This window comes from Semicossyphus pulcher, unplaced genomic scaffold (genome assembly GCF_022749685.1).
Source record: "Semicossyphus pulcher isolate SPU_LCO1_2020_fin unplaced genomic scaffold, fSemPul1.0.p SCAF_25, whole genome shotgun sequence".
Lineage (NCBI taxonomy): Eukaryota > Metazoa > Chordata > Actinopteri > Labriformes > Labridae > Semicossyphus > Semicossyphus pulcher.
Genome location: NW_027211699.1, coordinates 11174027 through 11199244, shown reverse-complemented (window position 1 = coordinate 11199244; position 25218 = coordinate 11174027). Strand labels below are relative to the sequence as shown.

The window sequence follows — 25218 nt, the reverse complement described above, 5'->3', positions numbered from 1 at the left end:
ACTTTGATTGAGGAAGTTAAAAAGTGTTCAGACAGATTTATTGATCAAAACACAGAAACGTCGTCTCTGAGCTCGTTTGAGTCAAAGTGGGAAAAAAACTTTATTTGAGTTGTTGATGAAGCTGAAGAGAAAATAATGTTGATTTGTAAATGTTCATGAGAGCAGAACCATCCGAAGCTTTTAGAATCATTTCAACTTTGACCTTTGTCTTTTTCAGTGTTCATGAAGTCTGAAGAGTCAAAATAAACTCCAGTGTTTGTTTGTTTCATGAAAAACTGTTTTAAAGGACGCGAAGACGGATTCAGATTTTGTGATTCTTTTGAACATTTTCAAACCAACGTGTTTTTTTTTTGTCTCATAAACATCATTTTACATCAGGTAGAAACAAAGGTCATCTACAGTATAAAAGGTCATACAGAGGTTAGAATGACGACACATCGAAGCAAACACCACCAACAATCTACCGCTACGTTTCTACAACTCTGTTTAATGCGCCATTTTGCATCCCTAACCCACATGAGCTGGATTATTTGGAGCCCGTTCACATGAGCACACGTCACATTTCCTCTACTTACAAAAACACATGTTCTTTAAATTCACATGTGAACAACATTTACGTTAACTTCCTGTTTATGTCACGAAATAAACAAACATTTTCTCTTTTGTGTCTTTTTATCGCATCATGAGAGAAAACGTGATCGCTACACGACATGGATAATAATGAATAATGACAGCATGATGGTTGAAGCAGAGAGGCGGATCACATGACACTTCTTTGAGTTCACACGAGTTTGATCGTGTCGTACGTAAACAAACATCCTAACATCGTGTTTCTCCGAACTCTTTAGTGTCTTCTGATTCCAAGAAAACAACATTGCAGAAGTTAAATATGCTTCTTAAATCATTCGTGACATTTCTCGTGATCACACACGCTGACCTTTGATCAGCTGGCATCTCCATGTTCAGCACGTTAAGTCATCTTCGTGAGAATGTTTGTATCGTAACGACACTGCGATGATTCCGACATGAACGTGGAGTTTAACAGGACGTGAGTTTATTACAAGAGATCGGCATGTAGAGAAATGTTTTTTAGTTTTTATTGTTCTTATGATAAAATATTCGTTTTTCTCATAAGTACAGAAAAAAGCAACAAAACATTCTCGTAATTCTCAAAGTGTTTGAGGAAGGGACACAAAATGGCCGCCACATTGACTGCAGGTCTTTTTTCCAGCGTTCCTCCAGCCCGACGCGTGAACATGACCTCTGTGTGAACAGCTGCGGCGACCGAGTGAAGGCAGACCGACGATCGTCACATCACGTCTTTAGTTCGTTCCACGATCGTGTGAGCGTTCAGAGTCACAACAAACGAGGGAAAAATCAGTGATGATAAAAACGTCTTGGAATTTCTTCAGAGACAAAACTTCCGGCTCCCGACAGCAGCTTTGTCTCTGAGAGAAATCCATCTATCGACTGAAGAGCGACAGAAATGTTTTGATCCAGGCCACGGCGTAAAGCTCCCCGACTCTGATCGTCCATGAACGGCCCGCCGTGTGTCCGTCCACACCGGAACCTAAATACTTCAAAGGTTTGTTAAAGACCGGCTCTGACCTCGACACTCCCTCAGGACGAGTTATCCAACGTGTAACACGAGTTCACAGGTTTGATTCCCGCTGGTGCAGCTCATGTGTTCAGTGTTTCTGCTGTGCGTCTTTAACGTTCACAGATGAAGACACCTGTCCGTGCTGACCTCCTCCACGTGTTTCACGTCTGCGGTTGGTCTGTGAGAATTAAAGACTAGTGACGAGTTCGTTCTTCAGTGTGTCAGATGGAAAGATGAACCTGAACACATCGTGGAGGTCGTCAGCTACTACACTCCTGAACGCATCGTTTACATCTCGAGCTGTTCAGCTTCAGAGTGTTTGTCTTTGTCTGCTCCAAAGAACACACTGCTTACATGAGCAACAAAGGCTTCAAGTCAGCAGAGGAATACAAGACCCACAATCTACCTGTGCCTCCTGCAGACGAGCCACAAGCCTTTAAAAGCATCAAGGAGACGTCAATCTCAATCAATCGTCAATCAGAGGAAGAAGAGACGACGACACGGCAGGAAGCGTCTCCACTTTCCTGTCAGTGACGTCCACTTCCTGTCTGTGTGAGTGTTCAGGAAGTGACCTGTCCAGTGTCAATAAATAGAAAATAAAAGCTCAGTTTAACATCAATGGAGAAAAAACCCCAAGATATCTGCCCTCATGAAGGCGGAGCTTTAGTTTCCACACTTCCTGTCCGTGGAGGAAGTTTGGTCAAGAAGCAAAGAAAAAGTGTCAGGATTAAAATCTTACAAGAAAAGGAAAATTAAACACTTGTTTAAATGAAAACAATAAAATATATTTATATTAATAAAATATTCACTCTATCAACCATCGATCTGAACTCCTGGGTTTGTGCTATGTCTTAAGACTACAACACCCATGATCCTCTTGTCAACCATCTTGACATACCTCCACCATCGCTCTCTACAACTACTCCTCTTCTTCTACGGTCATAACGACGTCAGCCAATAAAGGACTCTTAAGGAGTCTTAATAAAGGAGTCTTCTATAAACACAGTAAATATGGGGGAACAATCTTTACTGTCGTACTTTTTGGTGCGTCAGTCACACAGGAGCAGAATGTTTCTGCAGGAAACAGGAAGTGAGAATGTCCTCGACTTTCAGTGAAACTCATGAATGTCAGAGCGACCAGGTGAAACATTTCAGTGTGCAGTCACTCATGAGACTTAAACCCTCCCACAGGACCAACCCTCTCCGCGGTCCTCCTCAGGAGACGGTGCGGTCCAGGGTTGCTGGATGTTTACATGAAAGGTCTGGCTGGGACGGCGAGGAAGGCAGATGACCTCCCTCTGGACAGCGTTGGACCCCTCCAGTGCACCTTCATATGGTGCCTCAGGTTGGACCGGGACGAGAAGCTCTTGTCGCACTGCTGGCAGGAGAACGGCTTCTCCTTGGTGTGGATGCGGCGGTGGCAGACGAGCGCCGTGGACACCCGGAACGACTTGCCGCAGTCGGGGCACTGGTAGCGCTTTGGCTCGGTGTGGATCCGGCGGTGGTTCTTCAGGGACATCAGGTTGGGGAACTCCTTCTGGCAGGAGGTGCAGAAGTAGGTCCCGGTCTTGTGGCTGTTCTTGTGGTTGAGCAGGGAGCTGGCGTGTCGGTACGAGCGTCCACACTGAGAGCAGACGAAGCTCCGGGAGCTGCCGGTCGACCCCGCCGGACTCAGATCTGAGAGGAGACAAACAGCAGGGTTCAGTTGAGCTGCACTGAGGTGAACTTTTACACAAGCGGTGAGCTGATTCAGACCTGATGTGACACATGACTGACAGCAGTGTCTAAAAATAAAGGCCCCCTTTAACCACGGCTGCAGCATCCACCTGCAAACCTCCAGAGTCCCGTCAGGTCGACTCGCCAACAACCTCCAACATGAGTCAAAAAACTGACTCATAATTATAAATAATAAATGATTACAACATAATCAAACATCAAGGTTAGATTCATGTCTGCAAGGAAAGACTGAAAATGCTCTTTTATAGAAACAAGAAAAACCAAAGCTGTGCCCACTCACAGAAACTCTGCCGCCCGTACGGGATCGCTACAGACGTCCTGAACACGAGATAACGTCAAACAGGACTCCTAAAAACATCTGTTGGTCTTATTTCATCTGCCTGAAGATAAACGCTCACATCCCCATTTCTTAAAATATGATGAGTCAACAACAAGAAACTACGGAAGCCCATGTCTGCCAGAGAGTTGGGAAAAAAAGATCCTGATAATGTAAAACTATCCTGATATAACGACCTGTATAAAATGACTCAGGAGTCAAAATAATGAAAAATGATCTTTAAAAAAACTTCATATCTTAAAATAATGATTTATTTAACTCTAACAATTATTTTATATTTCAAAATTATGAGAAAATTAGTTTCAAAACTCAAAATAATTAGTGATAACTAAATAAGAACGTCTCAAACAACAATTCTCCAAAACAAAGAGAAACTTCATTATGACATTGTTATCGTAAAGTAACGACTAAGTGTCCCAAAATGATATCAAATGTTTAATAATACTTTGGTATCAAAAGATTGTAAATATTAACTCAAAGCAACAAGAAAGAGACTTACACATCTCGAGTCAGAAAACGTCCCGAAATTAAGACAAACTTTTCTCTGAAAATATTTAATATCTGAAAATAACAACAAACATTCTCTAATTAAAAAATAACATCTTCATATAACTTAGAATCATGTTATAATCTTCCAACATAAAGACTATAAGTATTAAATATTATTAATATAAAATATTTCAAGAACGTTTATTATTATGATTTTTTTTCCCCCATCACATTGGCCTGAACGAGCTTCCGTAGAAACAGCCTGATTTTCTCCCAGTATGAAGACATCTGATTTGAAGAAGCGGCTGTTGATTTAATTTGTCGCTTCTTTAACAGCCAAAGGAAAAGAAAAGACCTTCTGCAGGCAGGAAGCAGCTTTTCAGAATAAAACAAAGACTTAATTAACGAGCGCTTCAGTTTACACACAGAATAAACAGATTATTGTGACACAGTTTGGTCCCCCGAGGTCGACGGCTGCTCAGATCTGAGCTGCGTGACTAACGGATGTTTCGGCCGTCTGACCTCAGGTTACATCAGACAAATCCACCATAAAGGGTTATTACACACTAATTACACAGCACACGTCACATCATACAATTAGCTGTAGCTTCACTTTGTACCATTTTGTGCCAAAAGAGTTTCTGGAACATTTAAGTTTTCAGAGTTTTGATTATTTAACTTCAGATGATTGACTGCTGTTTAGTGTCAACATCCGATCCGGAGGAGTGAACTGAAATAAACTGGAGGTCAACATGTGACGTTTTTAAAGGATTTTAGCTGCTTTAATAGAAAAAACTCTTTTACACACGTGATACAAAAATCATCATTATAAAGTTAGTGTGCTGAGACTTAGAAAACAAGACAGTTAACATGAAGCACATTCATCCTCGCTGCTCTGAAGTTGATCAACCAACAGTTCTGCTTTGAACAAAAACCGTCATGTGAAAACAGGGCAGTAAAATTGAGGGTTTTTTCAATGAGGTTTGGTTTAGAAACCTAACTCTGTTGTCTGTTGGACACCTCGTAGAAAACCAGGCGTGTTGAAGCGTCACAATTATAATTAAACCTTTGAAAGAATTTCCAGATGCATTTCAATCAATTAATGTTAATTCACACATAGAGCCATAGCATAACTAAACAGGTATGACTCCTTAAGTATAGAGCAGCTCTAGACTGGACTTTCTGTCATAAATGCGTCGTTGTAAAGTTCCTGTGTGCATACGTGAAAAACATTTAAAGGAACTAGAAGTCAGGCTTTCCTCTAAGCTTGTATTTATCATCTCATGTTAGAGAAGTTCTCCTCACGATGCTAAATCAACACTTGGTGTTCAAGTGCATCTGCTGCAGATACGACAGTCCGAATTTAATAGCTAATTTGCTATTAATATAACTACCAGTCTGTTTACGTGTGTGTGTGTGTGTGTGTGTGTGTGTGTGTGTGTGTGTGTGTGTGTGTGTGTGTGTGTGTGTGTAAAGTAGAGGACAGTGTCAGAGGAGGCAGACTAAAAGGTACTAAGTTTCCAAACTTAATAACTGTTTGTTCTTGATGTTACTTAAAGTGAAAGTATCTTTTCTTGTCAAGTTAAACCTCAAGAACCTGACAGCGTCTCCTGGTGGCCAGCAGCGGAAGTACTCATATATATATATATATGTGATGTCTCTGAAGTTGGAAATATTTTACTGTGAAGCAGCTTCGACGTCATACTATCGTCTCTGAACCAGTCTGTTTGAGAAACAGCCGTTACATTGCTCTCTTGAAAGACACCAGACTCCATTGACAAAAACAGTGATTGAACCTCACAGAAAACAGGAGTCGTTGGTCTACCTCTAGCTCGATCACTTGGTTTGTTTGTTATCGTCTGTTGCACAAATCTTGTGTGTGATCTGAACTCATCATTTAAAACCAAATTTACACAATCACACGAAGAAACAGATGGAGGCAGCAGAGCAGCAGCTCCTGTCCTGTGAGCTTAAATCAGTGTTTTTATGAATGGAGTCTGGTGTGTGTGCAGAGAGCGATGTAACGTCTGTGTGTGGTTAAAACAATCATCTTCCTCTGTAACAAAAAGGTCTATCTCTGTAGGGATCCTTTCTGTCATGTTGTCACACACTTAGAATAACAATCTGAGCCTGTCAGTGGAAACAACAAGAACTTTTAGTGGACGACCTTTGATTGTCTCTGCAGAAGAACGCGCCAGATCAATGTAAAAACCAGGTGGAAGATGAAAAACATCAGTCTAACCCTTTAAATCCTCCGCTCTGTAACAGTGTCGACATATTAGAAGCTCCGTTAAGGCTGAGCTGTTGTATTAGACAACATCAGAGTGTGCAGGTGTACCTGAAGAAAGTGTTGAAGTAGGACAGATTGAAAACACTGACCTCCGCTCTGATTTGTTTTCAGCTATTTATTTTCAGTACTCAGCAGTAGGGTTATAGTATATGGACAAGTTTTTCTGTTAAGAAATGAATTATCAAAACATAGTTTATAAAAGTGTATAGTAAGCATTACATATATATGCATGGAAACAAAATGTTAGAACTTAAAACAAAAAGGGTTATAGTTGTTCCAAACCAATCGTTTCTTCTTCTCTCTAAAAACTACTTGAAATGCAGGCGGGAAAGTGTGCACTCAGAAACCAAACCAAACATGGTGGAGGAAGAAAATGCAAAAATAAAAGTAGAGAATATACAGTTATTATTTCTGTGTTCTAGATCAAGATCACATCGACTCCTACAGCACTTGACGGTCACTGCACGGCTTTGACTTTTTATCTTTTTTCTTTTTTTAAACTAGCACCAGTGCTCCTGAAAACGCTGACAGACTGTGGTTTCAAACACACACAGAGGCTTCAGAATAGTCATAAAACGCAATTAAATATAAGGAAACAAAATAACACCAATAAATACAAGAGGTTACCATAAAAGTGTAACATAAAAAAGGTTCAAATGATAAGGACTTAATGCACTCCGCGTACAGAGGAGGGTCACCGAGTCGTCCCTTTTCAACGCGAGTTTGATTTTGTGAAACAGGAAGGGGCGGGGTTTCAGGGCGGGCAAACTCGGCGGAGATAAATATGGAAGAGGGGGATGATGGGAAGGCTCGACCGTCACAACATCACTTGGTAAATGGCAAGAAAAACACTTTCAATCATCGTGTACAGTTCCTTACATGTTCACAGAGTGTCAGAGTCCATCGTCTCCACAGAACAGGGGCATTGTGGGTAAAGGGGGGGGGGGGGGGGGGGGTGTTTACATTGACACAGCTCTAAACTCACACATCCTAAAGACTAGCGCCGTCCATTACAAGTGTTAATAGTAATAATAATAATATAAATAAATGCATTACTACAACGATGTGTCGTCTTTTCTCCTTATAAAAGGTTCTGTTGAGGATACAGTCAGAACACGAGAACAATACAAACAGAACAGAACCCATCGATATACACCTCCCTCTCTCTCCCTCTCTCTCTCTCTCTCTCTCTTCATCCTGGTTTCTCTCTCCTTTCTTCAGCCTGCAGCCGCCTTCAGCCGCGTGTTAGAGACAGATCAGGGCCGGACGGGACGTCGACAAACATCTAAACTCAGACTCACACGTCGTTCACACACAGACTCGGACAGGATGACGGTGAAAACGTGCTGGTGCCTGAAGTTCTGCAAATGTACCTAAAAATCAAGCAAACTGTGTCCGGGTCAGGATAACGTTCACTCCTGAGAATCAACTGGACTCATACATTTGGATGTTTTTTTACTATGTTAAAGAAATTGGAATAAAGTGGTCATTTAACAGCTTCCAAATTGTCTACAAAGTGTTTTTAACAAATGACTCAGAGCTGAAAAAATGATGTTTTCCAATCAAATATATCAATTACAGTCTGGATGCTAATTCCCTGTTCAAATATACAAGACTTGAGATGTGTTCAGACCAAAGGCAAAGCGAGTTTCCGCTTTGTATTACTCGTCCAAATTTGAACGCTGGCTTCCTGTCTCACTACAGCGCTATGAAGCCAAACGTCACTGAGATTTAATGCCAAACAGGCTCAAAGGATGCTGAGAGAACGACATCAGGTTTGTAAAGAGTCTGAGTTCAGGCTTTGTCAGGTCTGACTGCAAGACGACAAGAACACTACTTTAAAATGCACATTTTTTGAATGGGGTTTGGTTAGATTATTTCCGATGCAACCTTCAGGACTTCAGGAGGATCGTAACGATGTCAGGCTTTAGAGACACATCGTCTTTGCATTGACTTTGTCATCAGAGAGTAAAAGACTTGATTTTGGTCTGAACACTTCTTTAGGATGATTCAGTAATTTTGACTTTAAGTCTCAAATTTGACTGAAAACAGAACTTTGCTTGAGGAGAACTTGAGCTTTCTGGAGCTTTCAACCGCTTCAAACCGTCTTCATTACAGGAAAGAGTTTGCTCCGTTGTGATCTGAGCATGGCAGCTACATCCAAAGTATTTTTAGCACTTTTATAATTGCCTGCTTAAAAGTTAAAAATCAAGTTGGTTTCCAGCTCAGAAACAGAAAATCCACATTTACCTAGAGATGAAGACCGTTTCTGAAGTCCCTGGCAAAAGCTAGGAAGGAGGATTGAGTTGAGATTGACGAGACAAGGCCCTGCACAACATTGATTACAGGGAATACTTTGCACTGAACAGTAAACCTAATCTTTTACCGTCAACACACCCACAAGCTGCTAAACCTGTGTGTGAACGAGACGACAGGAATTGGTCTGTTTGGGAAGCTACAAGAATATAAAGCTTATCTTGGTGCCGCAAGACACACACACACACAAACACACTCACACACACACGAACCAGTCGAAGCATCCCGTCTTCAGCCCTAAAAGCTCCCAGAAGTCCTTGCTGTCAAACCATGAAGGTACAAAAAAGGAAAAATAAACCAAACCTCTCTGTCTTTCCCGGCTCGTCCACCACACGTTGGTCGCATAAATAAAAACAGTTTGAACCTTGTTGAGACTCAGAATGTGTTTTAAAAACATTGTGACAAAGGCCACGAGAGAAGATTCCACCAAGACAAAACTCCCCATAAACATGAGAACAGGGATGGGGGCGGGAAACAGGAAACCAACCGCAGCAAAGGACCAATCAGCTCCTGGGATTGAAATGAACAAGATGGCTCATCACTGGAAACAAGCACCCAACTTCCTCATGCCTTTACCTGGACCCTCACAGCAGCCCGACATCAGTCTGTCAATCAAGTCTCTACAGCCGGACTCATCAGTGTGTCCGAGCGTCAACAAACTGTCTGTGTGAGCTCAGTCACTGCAGCTGTGTGAGGCTTCAGAGGTCCACGGTTTCTCAGAGGTTTACAGGGCGACATGCAGAAATAAGGCAGGTGTAGTGAAGTTCATGTAGTTTACAACAAACTACAACGTGTCTGTGTTCAGTCCATGTCTGTCTGCCCCTCTGCCTGTCAGTCAGTCTGTCTGAGACAGTCAGACAGATCTACAACCAGAGCCGCGTGGGAACCTCTGCGATGAAGCCTCTGGAGGGTGTGTGCGTGCATATCCTCAATTTTCAGTCCTCTGTGTTTGTGTGTGTGTGTGTGTGTGTGTGTGTGTGTGTGTGTAGCATCCATTTTGTGTTCTCCCTCCTGCTCTGTGTTTATGAGTCTAAGAATCCTGTCCTTCACACACACCACAGCCACACATGGAAAATGAAGAAGAGGAGCAGAAGGAAGAGCTACGTTTTGGCACCTCCAGAAACCTTGGCATGTGACTGCCCCCCACCCCCTCCCCATGTCTCGCCCAACCTCCCCTCCCACATAGCTTATATGAAGGGGCCGCCGGGCATACCCAGGAAGTTGGGCGCACCCATGGCCATGGAAGGGGGCGCCGTGGAGCTCCAGTGCACCTTCATGTGGTGTCTCAGGTTGGACTTGGAGGAGAAGCGCTTGTCGCACTGCTGGCAGGAGAACGGCTTCTCCTTGGTGTGGATGCGGCGGTGGCAGATGAGTTGGGTGGACACCCGGAACGACTTGCCGCAGTCGGGGCACTGGTAGCGCTTGGGCTCGGTGTGGATCCGTCTGTGGTTCTTTAGGGACATCAGGTTGGGGAACTCCTTCTGGCAGGAGTTGCAGAAGTAGGTCCCGGTCTTGTGGCTGTTCTTGTGGTTGAGCAGGGAGCTGGCATGGCGGTACGAGCGCCCACACTGGTCACAGACGTGGGACTTGATAACCTCACTGTTGCCCCCACGGCTTCGGGCTTTGGTCATGCTACTGGGATTGAGTCCTTGCTCTTGCATTAACGTGAGGTCGAGGCCGGACCCCCAGCCCAGCTCCTGGGAGCCCCCTGGTCGGGGCTGCTGGGGTCTGGGCTGGCGGGGCTGCGGCGTTTGTCCATGGGTGATCTCCATGTGGAGCCTGAAGCTGGCATGCGTAGGAAAGGCTCGTTGGCAGGACCGGCAGGTCAGCTCCCGCTGCTTCTGGTGGACACGTCGGTGGTTGTAGAGCTGTGAGGAAACACGGAAGGCCTTGCCGCAGTCATGGCAACGGTGGCGCCGTGTCTCGGAGTGGATACGGCGGTGGTTCTTCAGGGCAAGCAGGTTGGAGTAGGTCTTGAGGCACACGGCGCAGTGGTAGATGCCGACAGTGTGGGTGTTCTTGTGGTTAAGGAGGGAGCTGGCATGGCGGTAGGAGCGGCCACATTGATCACATCTGTGCAGAGAAAAACAAGGAAAAACAAGGGGGAACGACCAGGGGAACGGGAGTCGGGACACAAGGAAAGAAAATGGGAGATTAGTAACGGAAGATGGTGTTTTGTTTTCACTGTTCTAAGTTAATCTCAGTTACTGGTTACCACTTTTTCTTAAAAATAATTGAGAGATTTTAACTACTCATCTAAGATGTTGCACATACAGGTATATGATCTGAAATCCGGCTTTAAGCTTTTAAAGAAGACTACTACAAAGTGGTGCACCATTTAAGTTATGATAGACAGGTCAGGGGAGAGGACTGCTGGGTGGGGAAGGGAGGGACACGGGAGAAACTATGGACAAACAACTGGGATTCATGTAGGGAACTGGGAGGTATCTGCTGCTTCCTGCACTGCACAAATGAACACAAGCTTCAAACAGCTTCTTTCACATCTGAAAACAATTTCAAAGACCTTCATTCAGAGCCTTCTTTGGGTGATTTCTAAAATCTGAATGTAATGATGAAAAATCCATCAGACATGCCAGAACCTCTACCACGCCAAACTGTAGTTGCTTGCAGCTACTGTGCTGTAGTAAGACTCCTTTGAACGTTAGGAATATTGACCTCTTGACATGTGCAGTGCAGCTAGCTCCAAATACTTCCTAATCTTCCCTGTGATTTCAGTTTGCCAAAACATCACAATGCAAGAGCCCCAACACATAACTGCATTCTCTAGTCTAATAACTGGCCAGTATCTAGCACCTTAAAAGAAGACACACAAACAAATCAAAGACTACAATCAAAATCATAACAAGAGCAAGGAACACACAACATCAATACTTTATATTTTACCAATGTGCTACACACTACTTTTATCTGTGTCAAAGTTTGCTAAGAAAACAAAGCATGAAAAGAAAACATCTGAACATGAAAAGTTGATTGAAGGTAGCCTAAAAAACTGTGTGTGATATATGCTAACTGAAAGCAAACAGGGTTGACTTATCTGGTCTCTCCACTAATTCAATTTGTCCAAACTTCAGAAAAATCCGAATTCCGGCACGCGTATGGTCCCAAGGAAGCCGGATTGGAGATCATATACCTGTAATAGACATGTAGAGACCTAAATTTATCTTCACTATTTTTTTTCAACTTCGAAGAATCACAAACAACTGACGAGAACTCACGTGTACCGACACTCTTCGCCCTCTCCCGTGGGTGCAGTGGCCTTCCTCCTGACTTCCATGCCTACCTGGTTGTCCCCGCAGCGGTGCCTGGCCAGTCCGGATCTCCCCTGGAAACTCTTGCCACAGGTGGGGCAGCCAAAGGGGGTAGCACCCTCCTCATGGACCTTCTGGTGGTTGCGGAGGAACCTGGCCAGCCGGAATGCTTTCCCACACGTGTGGCAGATGTGCTTCTTCCGTTGTGTATGGATACGCATGTGGTTCCGTAGCGCCATGTAGTTGGTGTAGGGCTTGTCACAAAAGTTGCACCGGAAGTTGCCTGTCTTGTGGGTGTGCTTGTGGTTAAGCAAGGAGCTTGCATGTTTGTAGGCACAACTGCACAGGTCACAGGCGTAGGGTCTCTCGTCAGAGTCCAGGTCCACAGAACTTCTCTCCATGCTGATGTTGGTGGAGCTGTTGGTGGAGGAGGACGAAGGCAGGTGCTGGGCTGGACAGTCGTGGGCTGCAAGTTCATCAGCTGTGGTAAAGCCTTCACAGCAGCCATCACACTCAAAGTCCATCTGAGCTCCGGGGCCCTGTGGACCCTTGCACAGGCCAGCTGTAGTATGGGTAGCTAGCTGTCTCTGGGTGCGGAAGCCCTTGCCGCACTCTTGGCAGTTGTGCTTCTTCTGGGCAAAGTGGAGACGAAGGTGGTTTTTCATTGCCAGCCTGTTGGGGTATGTGGAGTTGCAAACATTGCAGTGATACTCCCCAATTTTGTGGAGGTTCTTGTGATTGGCCAGGCTGCCTGCATGCCGATATGTTTTTCCACATTCTTCACAGGAAAAAGGCCGCCGTCCGGTTTCAGATGGGTCGAACTTCTGGGGCCTGGAAGTTCCAGCAGAAGAGTAGGGCTTTTTGAACCCTTGATGACTGTATTTTACGCCCATCGCCTGGCCCTTTGATGACTCTCCTCTCATAGTCTGCAATTGTGATGGGCCAGGCTGCTGGAAGCGGGAACCATTGGGGCCAGTCCGAACGAGACCTTTGGCCCTGTGCTCCTCATGGAGACGGAGGTGGTTGATCAGCTGCTTTTGGATCTTGAAAGCCTTGCCGCATTCTTCACACTTGTGCCTGCAGCAGGAACAGGCAGGGATGGGGAACACACAATAAAATCATTGTGAATACATTAGTACATTTAATTAATAATATACAATCAACCAATATAAGTGTAGCCTGGGTATTAAATGTATTTGTCACATTTGTAACAGCTGAAGTGTAACGCGTGGCAAAAAACTTGACTCAGTGCAGTTAAAGATCACCACATCTACACTGGCAGACATTCTACAAACAAAAGTGGCTCATAAATCTCCACATTGGGTGCAAAAACACAAATCAACTATTTGCAATATGAAGTTGATTGTAATAATATCCAAACAAATCAGCTCGACGTAAATGCAAGTATCAAATTTCAGAATCTGCACCTACCTCTTTAGATCAAAGTGGGTCCTTTGGTGATTCTTGAGAGCCAGAAGGTTGTAGTAGCGTTTCTGGCACACCAAGCAGCGGAAGACACCGGTCTTATGGGACTTCTTGTGGTTAAGGAGTGAGCAGGGGTGTCTGTATCCTCGTCCACATTGGTCACACTTGTGTGGCTTGTCACTTTGGTCAACCATAGGCCTACGTCCGTCTCCACCAACGTCACGACTTCCCCCGGCAACTCCACCGCCAACACCATCTCCTCCAGACATCCCTTTGGCTCCATTCATGCTCTGCTTGCTCAGTGAACTGCCCCGATTCTTACCAGGGCAAAGGTGGGTGATCAAGTGGTGACGATCAGCAAAAAACATGCCACAGTCAACACAAATGTGGTTGCGTCCGTCCATTTTGTCATTGCCATTAGCTGAACTGCCTCCAATACCCGGCTGCTGTCCATCTGGCCTTTGAGGTCCATGAACTAACTGGTGATTTAGGAGGTCCTGCTTTCTAGAGAAGCTCTGGCCACAAGTGGAGCAGATCATCCTCCATTCCTGCTCTAAGTTGGAGGGTCCTGGCCCTGTTGGATTATTGGCATGGCTACGCAAATGGCTCCTGAGGGCTCTGAGGCTGGCGTAGTGGTTGCCGCAAACAGAACACTGATACACTTCTCCATCATCCTCATCATCTTTGTCATTGCTCCCCATTCTTTTGCCTCCGCTCTGGGAGTATTGCCGTTGGCTGCTTCCTTCTTTCAGGCTGCTAGAGTTGCCAGCAGGAAGGGAAGTCCCACTGGAGCTGTGATAGTTCATGTTCCCCATAAAACCGTTGGACATGTTGCCCTGCTGTTGTTGTGGCTGCTGCTGGCCGCGGCGGGGACACATGTGCGACTTGATACCAGATACATCTCCATACATCTCACCACAATCTGCACATACATGTCTGTCAGCCTGACGGTGGGCAGAGTTGCTCTGGGAAAGTGAGCTGCCATCGAAGCGATCGTGGAACTCAAGAGAGTCCAAACCACTGCTGTGGCCAGTATCTGGTACAAAGTGGGCAGCATCACCAAGATTTCCTGGCAGTGATATTGGAGTGGTGGCACCACTGCCTTCCTGGACGTAGCTCTGCTGGGAGTCAAGAGTTAGAGGCTCTGGAGACAGCCAGTCATTGCTGTCATTACTTAAAGGCTGGTTGGAGGGGCGACCCTTGTGGCTTCTTAGGTGGCTGTGTAGTGCTGCCAGGTGGGGGTACTGCTTACAGCAAATGGTGCACTGGTAGTGGCCTGTCTGATGGCATCGTTTGTGGTTGACCAGGCTTCCTGCATGCCGGTAGCTTTTGCCACATTCTCCGCACTTAAAGCGTCGCTCTCCATCATCTGGAGAGTTGGCCTGGGGCACTCGGCCTCCGGAGGGCGAGGACACGGAGCCCTGTGATCCAGAGCTTAGCGTGTCTGAATTGAGGATGGAGTTGTCCTGACCATGGGAGGCAGGGTGAGGATCATGGGTCAGATAGTGGACTTTCAAGGTTTCAAGATCTGGGTGTCCTGCGCCACAATATGCACATGTGTAGATGGGATTGTTCACTGGAGGACCCATTATGGGATCATAGGGACCTCTTTTCTCACTGGGCAGGGGCGGAAGGGGCAGAGGGTCACCCAGGGCAGGGGTGTACGCTGGGGATCGAACCGCACTAAGATTGTGGGGCATGATGCCTGGGAAGCTGCGAGGCAGTCCGAGGGAGGGTGAGGCTGAGTTGTGTAGCAGGATGTGCTCCTGGAAGTCTGCTTTATTCGGCAGCGCTATCTGGCACAAGTGGCAGAAACAGGAGACCGTGTCGTCACTCTGGGACGATTGGGCGCCGCTGCTGCGCTCCGAGTCATGGAGGCTGCTGCTACTGCTGCTGCTCACCATGGATGCCCCGGGGGTCTTGAACTTCGAGTGAGTTCTCTCGTGGCTGTTTAGAGCAGCCAGGTTGCTATATTGTTTAAAACACACAGAACACTTAAAAGTTCCTTGCTGGTGACACTTCTTGTGGTTCACCAGGCTACCGTGATGCCGGTAGGTTCTGTCACACTGATCACACTTGAATGGTCTGTCCCAAGCGTCGTCGGATTCAGGGGAGCCTTTTTTTCCGTGGTCGTCTGTCTCGTGGCCTTGTAGGACACTATGGCCCATACCACTATTATTCAAATGAGAGCGCCCAAACCCGTCCGAGAGGTCTTGGGCGAGGCTGTAGTCCCTCTCGTCGTGGCCTGCTTCTTCGGGTACTTCTTCGCTCTCTTCTTCTGTGTGTGCACTACTAGGGGATAATGTATGGATACGTAGGTGGTTCTTCAAAGCTACTGCGTTTGGGAGGGTACGAGTACAAACAGGACACTGGAAGGATCCTACTTCATGAGATTTTTTATGATTAGCTAGGCTAGCTGCATGCTTGTAAATTCTGCCACACTGTTCACACTCAAAACGTCCGTTCTCTTCTTGCTGATAATGTGCTTTCATATGCTCTAGAAGACTTGGAGTACTCGGGCAAACCATATCACACTCTTTACAGGGGAAACCCTTGGCACGACTCATATCATGCATTGCCATAGTACTCTAAAGCAAATCGGTCGGAGGGAATCACAGTTCACAACAAAGTAATGAACAGTGATGTTAGGGAGGTGGAGGAGGGGGCTTAGCTCTTCAGCTGGGGGGAGCCATGGGGGCCGCCATGGGGGCCAGTTTCTCCCCAAGAGCCGTCAGTGCACGTCCAGCCTATCGGGGCCCACCCTTGGAGACGGTGGGCCTGTGGGGGTCACACCAGCCAATGAGGTATCACTGTGGACAGAAGAAGGGGAAAGAAAGACAGGGTTATCTAAAAATCAACTTAAACACCTTGTGTTACATTTGAACTGGGGCGGCCACGTAATCTGGGAACGCACATGACCAAACATTTTGCTGTTAGTATTGTCGTTGGCAGGCAGCTTGATTCGTGCTGCTGTAAAATGTATATTTTAAAGGATTGTTATTGCAATTTTGTTGTGTATAAGACTAAAGTCCTAGAACTAAAGTCAACAAAAAACTGGAAAAGTATTGGAAGTTATTACTTATTATATGATTATCACCCTTATTGATCAATCTGAGGGTTATTTTCTTGATTTATCAGTCAGGTCAGGAAATTTAAATTTTTCACTGTTCATGTTAGCGTCCTAAGTTTTACCACATCTATTTTTTTTTTTCAAAAGAACTCCCTTGAACAATTGATTGATTATCAAAATAGCTGTGGATAAACTATCTTTTGATGTGATTAGGTGTTGCAGAACATTTCTTAACATCTTAAATAATAACGATGGCAGTAGCTCCAGTTTCTCCCCCACCTGACGGCAGCGATTTGCAGGACACACCTTTGTTGACAGAGTAAAGAGGACGGGCTGTAAATCCTCCACAGGATCAACAAACCTCCACCGCCCCCACCCACCCTCCACCAACGGTCACACACAACAACACACGACAGCCCAGTCTCGGACTGTTGATAATAGTTGGGTTTGGTACTGGTAGTAGAAAGAAGTAGTAGCAGCACAAAGACTTGGGATTCAGATACAGAGGAGTGTTTTAAAAGACAAAATCTTAATTTATGCTGAGAAATAGGGTGTTGGATAGGGTGTAGTCCAGCGGTGTGTGCATATTGTTTTTTGGACGTCTCTAATGACTTTCATTTGGAAATATAAGGTTGAAATATTCATCGGATATATAAATTGCACCTTTAAATCTTCCAGTCTAATTCTGGGAAGATTATTAGATCAGATACAAGGAAAAGCTTTGGTCCTAACAGCCCTTATTAAAACAGATTACCAGAGTGACAGTGACCTTTATTTTATCTTTTTTAATTTGAGATTTGCTCCTTTACTTTGTCATTAATGATTAAATATCTTTTACTTTTGGACTGTTTTTTTATGTTTAAACATTGCTATATGAAAATACTTTATAGTTGCAGCCCACAGCTGACCACTTTACATTTTACACCAGCCTAAAAACAAAACAACCTTTAGTGTAGAGCAACTAAGGATTATTTCAGTGATGGATTCATCTGCTGATTACTTTCATTAATAGATTCATCAAATTCATTCATTTTTACTCTATTCACAAACTGGTTGGTGATTCAGTTTCTATTCCAACATTTGTTTCTCACCCACAAAGTTACTGGGGAGAAATAGCAGGGTGTTAACCCTAACCCTGTTTAATCCTCTTCACTACAAGATCGAAAGATTCAGTTATAAAAGAAGAGGAAGAAAGAAAAAGAAGAAAGAGAAGAAGTAAAGAAAAAGAAGTAGAACGAAGAGAAGAAGAAGTCAGCCCTCTGTGTGCATCCATCAGAGTTGCACTGAGGCTGCTGATGGTCTAATATTGACTCTGTGCTGTTTGTTCCTGACATCACGTGGCGCTCTGACGGAGACGCTGCACCTGCCGACACGGTGAAGAGATGGAGAACAACCCGAGGGAGACTCTGGCCTTCATCATAACTACAGCGCCCCCTATGGGACTGTTTAATGAATAACGGACATATGAGGGCTAGAAAAAAGGTTGGCTGCTTTTTACACACACACACACACACACACACACACACACACACACACGCACACACACACACACACACACAGTCAGGGATCAGATCAATAGCTCCTTAAAGACCAGAGGTGATTAAAGTGAGTCGATGCCTGTGACAGTTTTAACAGGCTAATCTGTAATCTGTCACAGATTACAGCAGGCAGCCACGTTAATCTACACACACACACACACACACACACACACACACACACACACACACACACACTCTCTGAAGTCACATTCAAGGACTTTTCAATGACTTTCAAGACAGACTCTTCACTGAATCCTGGACAGGTAAAGGTCTAAAAATCTGCCACACAGGAGACACCTGCACGATTTACCATAACAGGAGAGGGGGGAAGAGGAGGGGGAGCAGTAAGGGAGGAGTGGGGGAGGGGCTGTTGCCTGTTCAGCTCTGAAGCGAAGGATAAAAAAGGCAGAGGGGGAAAAAAGGAAAGCAGTGGAAAATAAAGGTGTGGAGGCGGATTTGATTGGCGGGAGAGGAAAATGGTGGACGGGGAGGGGGTGAGGAGGGGGGAGGAACACACACACAGACACCCTGACGAGTTGTGGTGTGACAGGTGGGAGGGCGGAGAGGAAGATAAGACCAGGTACGATGACACACACACGGAATCAGACAAGGCCTGTCGTCGATTAAATGTAAAATGTGTAGAGATAATTATAATATTAATAATAATAATAAAATGTTCACACTTTAAACCATCTGCTGCTCAGGTGGAACATTTTATTTTTTTTGTCTAACAGTAAAAGCCTCATGACATTAAAATCTCTATTTTGTCAATGAGATTTGGTTCAGAGGGAAACGAGGACATGATTACAATAACAACAATCGTTACATGAAAATTATACGTTTAAAGAATCTGAACTACAACAACAACAATACATTTACAATTACTTCCCTATCGATTGTCAGTGATGCTGTCATGTATTAAATATGAGGAGAGGGAGCGAATGTGTTTAACGACGCTGCAGCTCGTCTCCTCTGAGAAATACTGAGGCTCGCACTAATATCTGAACGTCAATCACCATCATTCATTTATAACTCACATCTTTAAATTAGCTCCTTAAAAGAACAGAAGAGCTGCAATGATGAGCCCATATTTCAATTAGCATCACGAGAGGAAATCAATCTGCAAATATTTCTCTTCCTTTTGGTTTAGGTGTTCAGAGAGTGAAATATTAAATGAGAAAAACAAACAGCAGATAAATCATTAAAGAAAATAAACATTTAAAGCTTTGATTGACACCGCGTGTTACTTCCTGAAACATTATTAAAGGGCCGGTACAGTTCTGTTTATTGAATGTCCAGACACTGACGTACAGGAAGTTTGAATTAATTCTGTGCAGACACATATGCAAACAATAACATGTACATCACACTGACTCCTGCGAGCGTTATATTAAAGAGGATACATTTTCTCCCAGCTGTTTATTAAAGCACAAAATAAAACTAACTTTAAGTGAATCTGGAAACTCTGCTGTCTGTCTGTACCTGCGGATCAAAAGGGAATGTGACCACAACAACCCTGAACACCTGCAGATACAACAGACGACTGATTCATACAACCTGCTGCAGAACAAACTGAGACTACCTGGACCAGGACTTCCTGCCTGCTTATGTAATATTGTTTTTCTTTTAGGCACCGTCTCTTTTGCATTAACCCACACACTTTTTTTCGGTTACATTTGAGTTGTTTTTCCCTCGGTATCAATAAAGTTCTATCTCATCTTTTTGACCCCTTCTTGGTCCAGAGACTAACAGGAACTAGGGACTACCAGAACCAGAGACTACCAGGCCGAGAGACTACCTGGTCTAGGCTATCAGGCCGGGGGACTGGCAGACAGAGCTGACCCGGCCCAGACTACCCAGCGGAGGACTACCTGACCAAGGCTTACTGGACAGAGACTACCTGACCAAGGCTACTGAATCAAAACTACTCCACCGATACTACCTGAAAAGTAATTAGGCTATTAGGTTAAGTTTGCGTAAAAGAGAATACCTGACTGAGGGTACAGGATCCAAACTGCCAGAAAGGGACTACCCAACAGAGACAACCAGACCCAGGCCTACGGGACCGAGACTACTGAACCAAAGCCATGGGATTAGACAATCCAAATGAGAACTGATCTCAGAATAATTAAGCTATCAGGCCATGTTTAGGAGCCAAAGACACATCCAGACTGAGACTGTTGGACCAAGACAACCAGAGCAAGGATACCAGACCACAACTACTTGTCTGAGGGCTTCCTGACCAAGGCACACGCACTCACAATCAGGGAATAACAGTGTGTGCAGCAGACACTGCAGACCCCGTCAGACAGGATGGTTTTGGTCCTACAAGACCCAGAAGACAAATATGTTGATCTCCTTAAGATTCCCTAGAAGTTTCTTGAGGGCTCCTGAAACCTCCTCAATGTGACCAGGAACTTCAAGGACAAGAGTAGATGAAACAAGGTACTTAAGAACTTCCTCAAGCACTTTTGGAACTTCCTACAAGGCCGCCAAAAATTCCCAATGACTAGTTTTCAAAGAGCCTCCTTGAGTCCAGTTAAGTTACTCTTAAAAGTTTTAAAACCTCCCCAGGGAGCTCCTGCAACGACTGGATTAAAATTCCTCAAGGGACACTAGAATATCATCAAGGAATCCTGGAACCTTTGCAAAAAACCTGAGAACCTCACATACTCCTGAAGCCTTCAAAAAGAACCTCAAAAACCTCTCCAACCACTCTGGAAACCTTCTTAAGTAACCCTGGAACATACTCAGGACCAATAGAATAAATTAATTAATGACAGGAACCTCCTCAAGGAACCCTAGAGCACAATCAATGGAATCTTTAAGTGCCTCTTCAACTTCCTGAATGGCCCCAGAAACCATCTCCAGGACTCCTGGGACCTCTTAAGAGACCTCAAGAACTTCCTTACGCTGATCATGGAAGGACTGTAGAATAACCCAAAACTTCCCCAAGCACCCTGAGAATATACTCAAGGACGACTGTGACTTCTTACTGCTTTATCAAAAACATTTTGAATTAAAAATTAATGTAAAATTAATGTATTTAAACATGTTTAAATGGGGTCTAATGTGTTGTTAATAGAATTAAAGCTTTCCCAGAAGGACGCTTTGTCGTTTAATTGTTCTTGTTTTTTAAATAACATCTTAAGCTGTGCAGAAAACGCTTAAATGACCATCTTAAATCGCACCTTTATTAATATGTATGTGGAACAGATACGGCCAATTAAACACTACCTGCGGCTTAAACCATAATGTCTCCTCCTTCCAGGTCCATTTCTACACCCAGTCAACGGAAAAAATTACTGCTGCACTAAATTTATATACAAGCTAATTATCTCACTTTAAGTCTGTTGCGTGAGCGGCAGCCGTCAGAATCAGGGTGCAGAGCTGCAGAGTTTACAGGAGAGTAAAGAAGCGGTCAGAGTAAACGTGGAGGAGCAGCAGAGCTCGGCCAGATGTTTGATGTGAAGCTGCACGAAGAAAAACCAAACAGCAGGGTCACTGAAGAATGTGAAGGCACCATTAAAACATCAAACATGGCCGACACCCTCTCCTTTACACAGCCTCTAAAAACTCAGTGTTTACATTTTACTCAAGATGAAACATTTCTATATTAAATGTCTGATTTGTTTCATTCACAATTAATCCATCGATAGTTTTGCAGTGAATCCTTCAGCCAATAACCAGTGTAGAGGCAGTTAACTACATGGAATTAAAATGATCGATTAACTTTACTTTGCAGAAACTTCTAAGTGAATAAAAAAGTCACTAAGTGAATGTCCGAAGGGTGTGTGAGGAAATGTGTTTCTCTTTACTGTTAAAGTTTCACACAGATGACACAATACAGAATCAGATTCCTCAATAACCAAAAATCAAACATTCCTTCCTTGTTTTGTTGGCAGGTGTAGGTCTCAGGTGCACTCCAGGTAGCTGGATTGACAGCTCAGCAAAACATTTTTTTAAGGTTTTGAATCTGAATCTATAAAACTAAACTTGAATGTTTTATCAATTAGTCATAAGAATGCATCATTTATATATTTAAGTTGTTCCATGTTTTTTTTTGTAAGAAATACCTGTTGAAACGTCCCCACCTGGACTGACAATGCTGCAGTTTGCAATTCTAATTAGTGTTTATGATAAACAATAATTATAAATGATAAATCACTTCTGAGCCTTTTGACTTCTCTTCTCTGTAAATACTGAATATTTGCTGCTTTCTCATCTGGTGTCATGTTTTGTCTTTAAGCCACAGAACTGAATCTACTGTATTTAGCACTAAACAAATCCATGTGGTTTGAATAGAGTGATTATTTGTATCTTTCCTGTTTATCTTCATCTTTTCCTTCCTCGCCTCTCAGCACTGTTTCCTGTGCTGCTGTAAATCTACACTATCTTCCTGCGGATCAATAATAATGTTGGAACAATTCTGCACAATAATCCAGCGCAGATTTTCCAAATGAAGCATCTCATTCACAAACAGATTTGAATCGTTGCTCTCAGCAGCAGCCAATCAAAACCCTTTCTGTTTTTTCTCCTACTTTTTTCTTCCTCTGAGCTGCAGATAATGTAAACAAACCGAGTCTGCGCTCAAAACGCGCCGGATTCATTAAAACTGCGCTTTATTCTCAAACAGCCGGTGTGTTTCTCTGTGTGTGGTCCTGAAGAGGGCTCAGGTAGCCTGGATTCAAACCTGGTCCCCTCCGTGCACAAATAACCCGGGTCTGTTCACACATACGTTGTTTTGATCCCCGCTGCAGCCGTTTAAACCAAACATTAAACTCTTTATCTGCACACTACAATTCACTTTCCATTATTAAAGGTAGGTTTGGCACAGAATCACCCGCTGCAGCCGCAGCACGGCTCCCTGACCTTGGCCCGTCTCCTCTCGCTCGGGTTCAGCCCCAGCATGAATTTATCGGGACAAAAGCGGCGTTTCACCACCGACATTTCCTTCAGCCGACTCCCCAATTTATCCGGGGGAGCGACACCCGAGCCCGGCCGGTCGGGGAGAAGAGCACGGGGTGAGATTTACCGCTAGAAAATATGCAGACTGTGCAGTTTATTCCCGACATGATGCTCCCAGTAGAGCGGGGACAACACCTACAGCCAGCCCACTTTCACTGAGACCCCATCTCCATCGGAAAATGGCTTTCGAGCAGCAAGCCATTTTCCCCATGCTAACGGACGAGCTCCGTTTTAGCCCCACTAACAAGTCTGCTAGCCCGCTGGCTACAACCAGAGCCCGCGGACGAATTTAGTTGTCAGAAACAATATGTTAAATTAAGTTAAATTGACCGGAATGGTTTGATGCATTCATGGAAATGGCATTTTGTAGATATTAAGTCACAGGCAGACAGATACACGGCCGAGCTAACGTTAGCATTAGCGCCTGGCTAGTTAGCAACCCCCCGCGATGATAGAAGGGGGTAAAACGGAAGTTCAAAACAACAAAATGGTAAGCAAAAAACATAAACAACACAGACACAAATGTGCACGAGTCAGTAAAACCCTCCAACGTTTTTCCACATGAAGCACACCGAGGCTGCCTGCAGTGAAAAGTGACGCCGCTGCATGAGCTCGCAGAGGTTAGCATTCCAGCTAGCCTAGCAACCCCAGGCTAGCCCGGAGCTACACAAAGATCTCGACAAACACACCGCGGCCCCCTTTGATGGAAAACCTCATTTTTCTGCCGTTTTCCGCTCCTCACTCACCCCTCAGTCGGCCACAGCGCCCGCGGCGTGAACGATGCACGGCGTGGAGATGCAAAATGTGCAGGTTTCACGAATTAGGCATGATTATTTATTTTTCCTCCTCCTCTTCTACCACCGACTTTTGGTTCTTGGCTCTTTCCCCCTACTGCCGCTTCGACAGCATACTTCCTGCCGCTGCCGCTGCCGCTGCTAGCCGCGCGGAGCCGGAGCGCACACGTTTACGCGTCATCATGCGCAGAATGAAAAACAGCAGCGACAGAGCTCCGGACTGTATTTGAACGGTACTTTCGGATTCAAGGAGCTCTCATGTCTTTTTTTTATGTCCTCCAGAGCTCATCTGTGATCTTCATGATGTTGATATGAAACAGACCTGGTGCTGCTCGGCCTTTAAAACGAGCCGTGCCGTGCCAGGCTTCTGTTGGGACAAATGACACTCCGAGGTAATTTTATCAACTTCATCCTGCACAGAGGCACACATGTTCATCCTGTGGAGGAAGCTGCGGGGTTTCACCGCACACACCTCGGATTATTAGGCCTACAACTGTCACTGCAGCTAACGATCACTGTCAATGTTTCCTTTGAACTCATCATTTATGGACCACAAACTACATGAAGGGCCCCTAAGATAAGATAGACCCCCTCTGACTCCTGCACAGGTGTGTAAGGTATCGTTCCTTCTGTTGTCAGATATTTTAATAGTCGATGACTCGTTAGTGATTTTAAGTTAAAACATTTGTTGCTTCCAGCTTCTGATGTGTGAGCATGTGCTGTTTGACACGTGGGGACATTGTGATGAGCATTTTCACAACTACTGACATTTTATGGACTAAAGATGAATCAATTAGAAATAATTCAGAGCGTAATCAATAACAAGAATTATGGTGAGTTTCAGCCTTTATCTTAAGGTTGTTACTTGTTACTGATATTTTATTATTAATTGTTTGCAGATTAATGTTTTGTTTGTAAGTATTTTAAAGACTTTTTTCCACTAACAGTTAAAACACGTCACCACATTAAAAAAGTTGAATCTCTCTGTACGTCTGATGCTGTTGCTTCTAAGTGAGGTTAACGAGCAGCTCATTCACTGAAGCAGAAATAAAACATCATGTAGGTACATCACCTCTGATCAGTAAACATATTGATCTACAGCTGCAGGGAAACAAGTGAATTAATACACAAAAGATGAAATAAGAAAAAGCAATAATTCACATAAACCCGACAACAGAAAGGTTTCATATCATCCAACTGATTCCAGCTTTTTATTACGTTGTCACTCAAAACGTTTTTTAAGTACTTTTATTTGTTGTAATTTTTCTATTTTAATTCCTTTTTAATGTTTTTATTTCAGTATATTAAAGCATCACTGCTGTTAGAATCTTTATTCCTTGTTGAATTTGTTATTTGTTATTTGTTCCCACTTATTTATGTACCGA

The 25218-nt window shown here is 44.3% G+C and overlaps 1 protein-coding gene across 1 annotated transcript; it reads right to left on the bottom strand.

Moving 5' to 3' along the window:
- Positions 1 to 75: 75 nt before the first annotated feature.
- On the bottom strand, positions 76 to 23948 carry LOC138604108 (zinc finger protein 850). The gene is made up of 5 exons (XM_069675953.1): positions 23786 to 23948; positions 13470 to 16273; positions 12006 to 13115; positions 9983 to 10842; positions 76 to 3277 (listed from the first exon to the last, which is right to left on the bottom strand). Exons 2-5 carry the CDS (start codon positions 16043 to 16045, stop codon positions 2850 to 2852), a joined length of 4974 nt encoding a protein of 1657 aa, XP_069532054.1. The 5' UTR covers positions 16046 to 16273; positions 23786 to 23948; the 3' UTR covers positions 76 to 2849.
- Positions 23949 to 25218: the final 1270 nt, after the last annotated feature.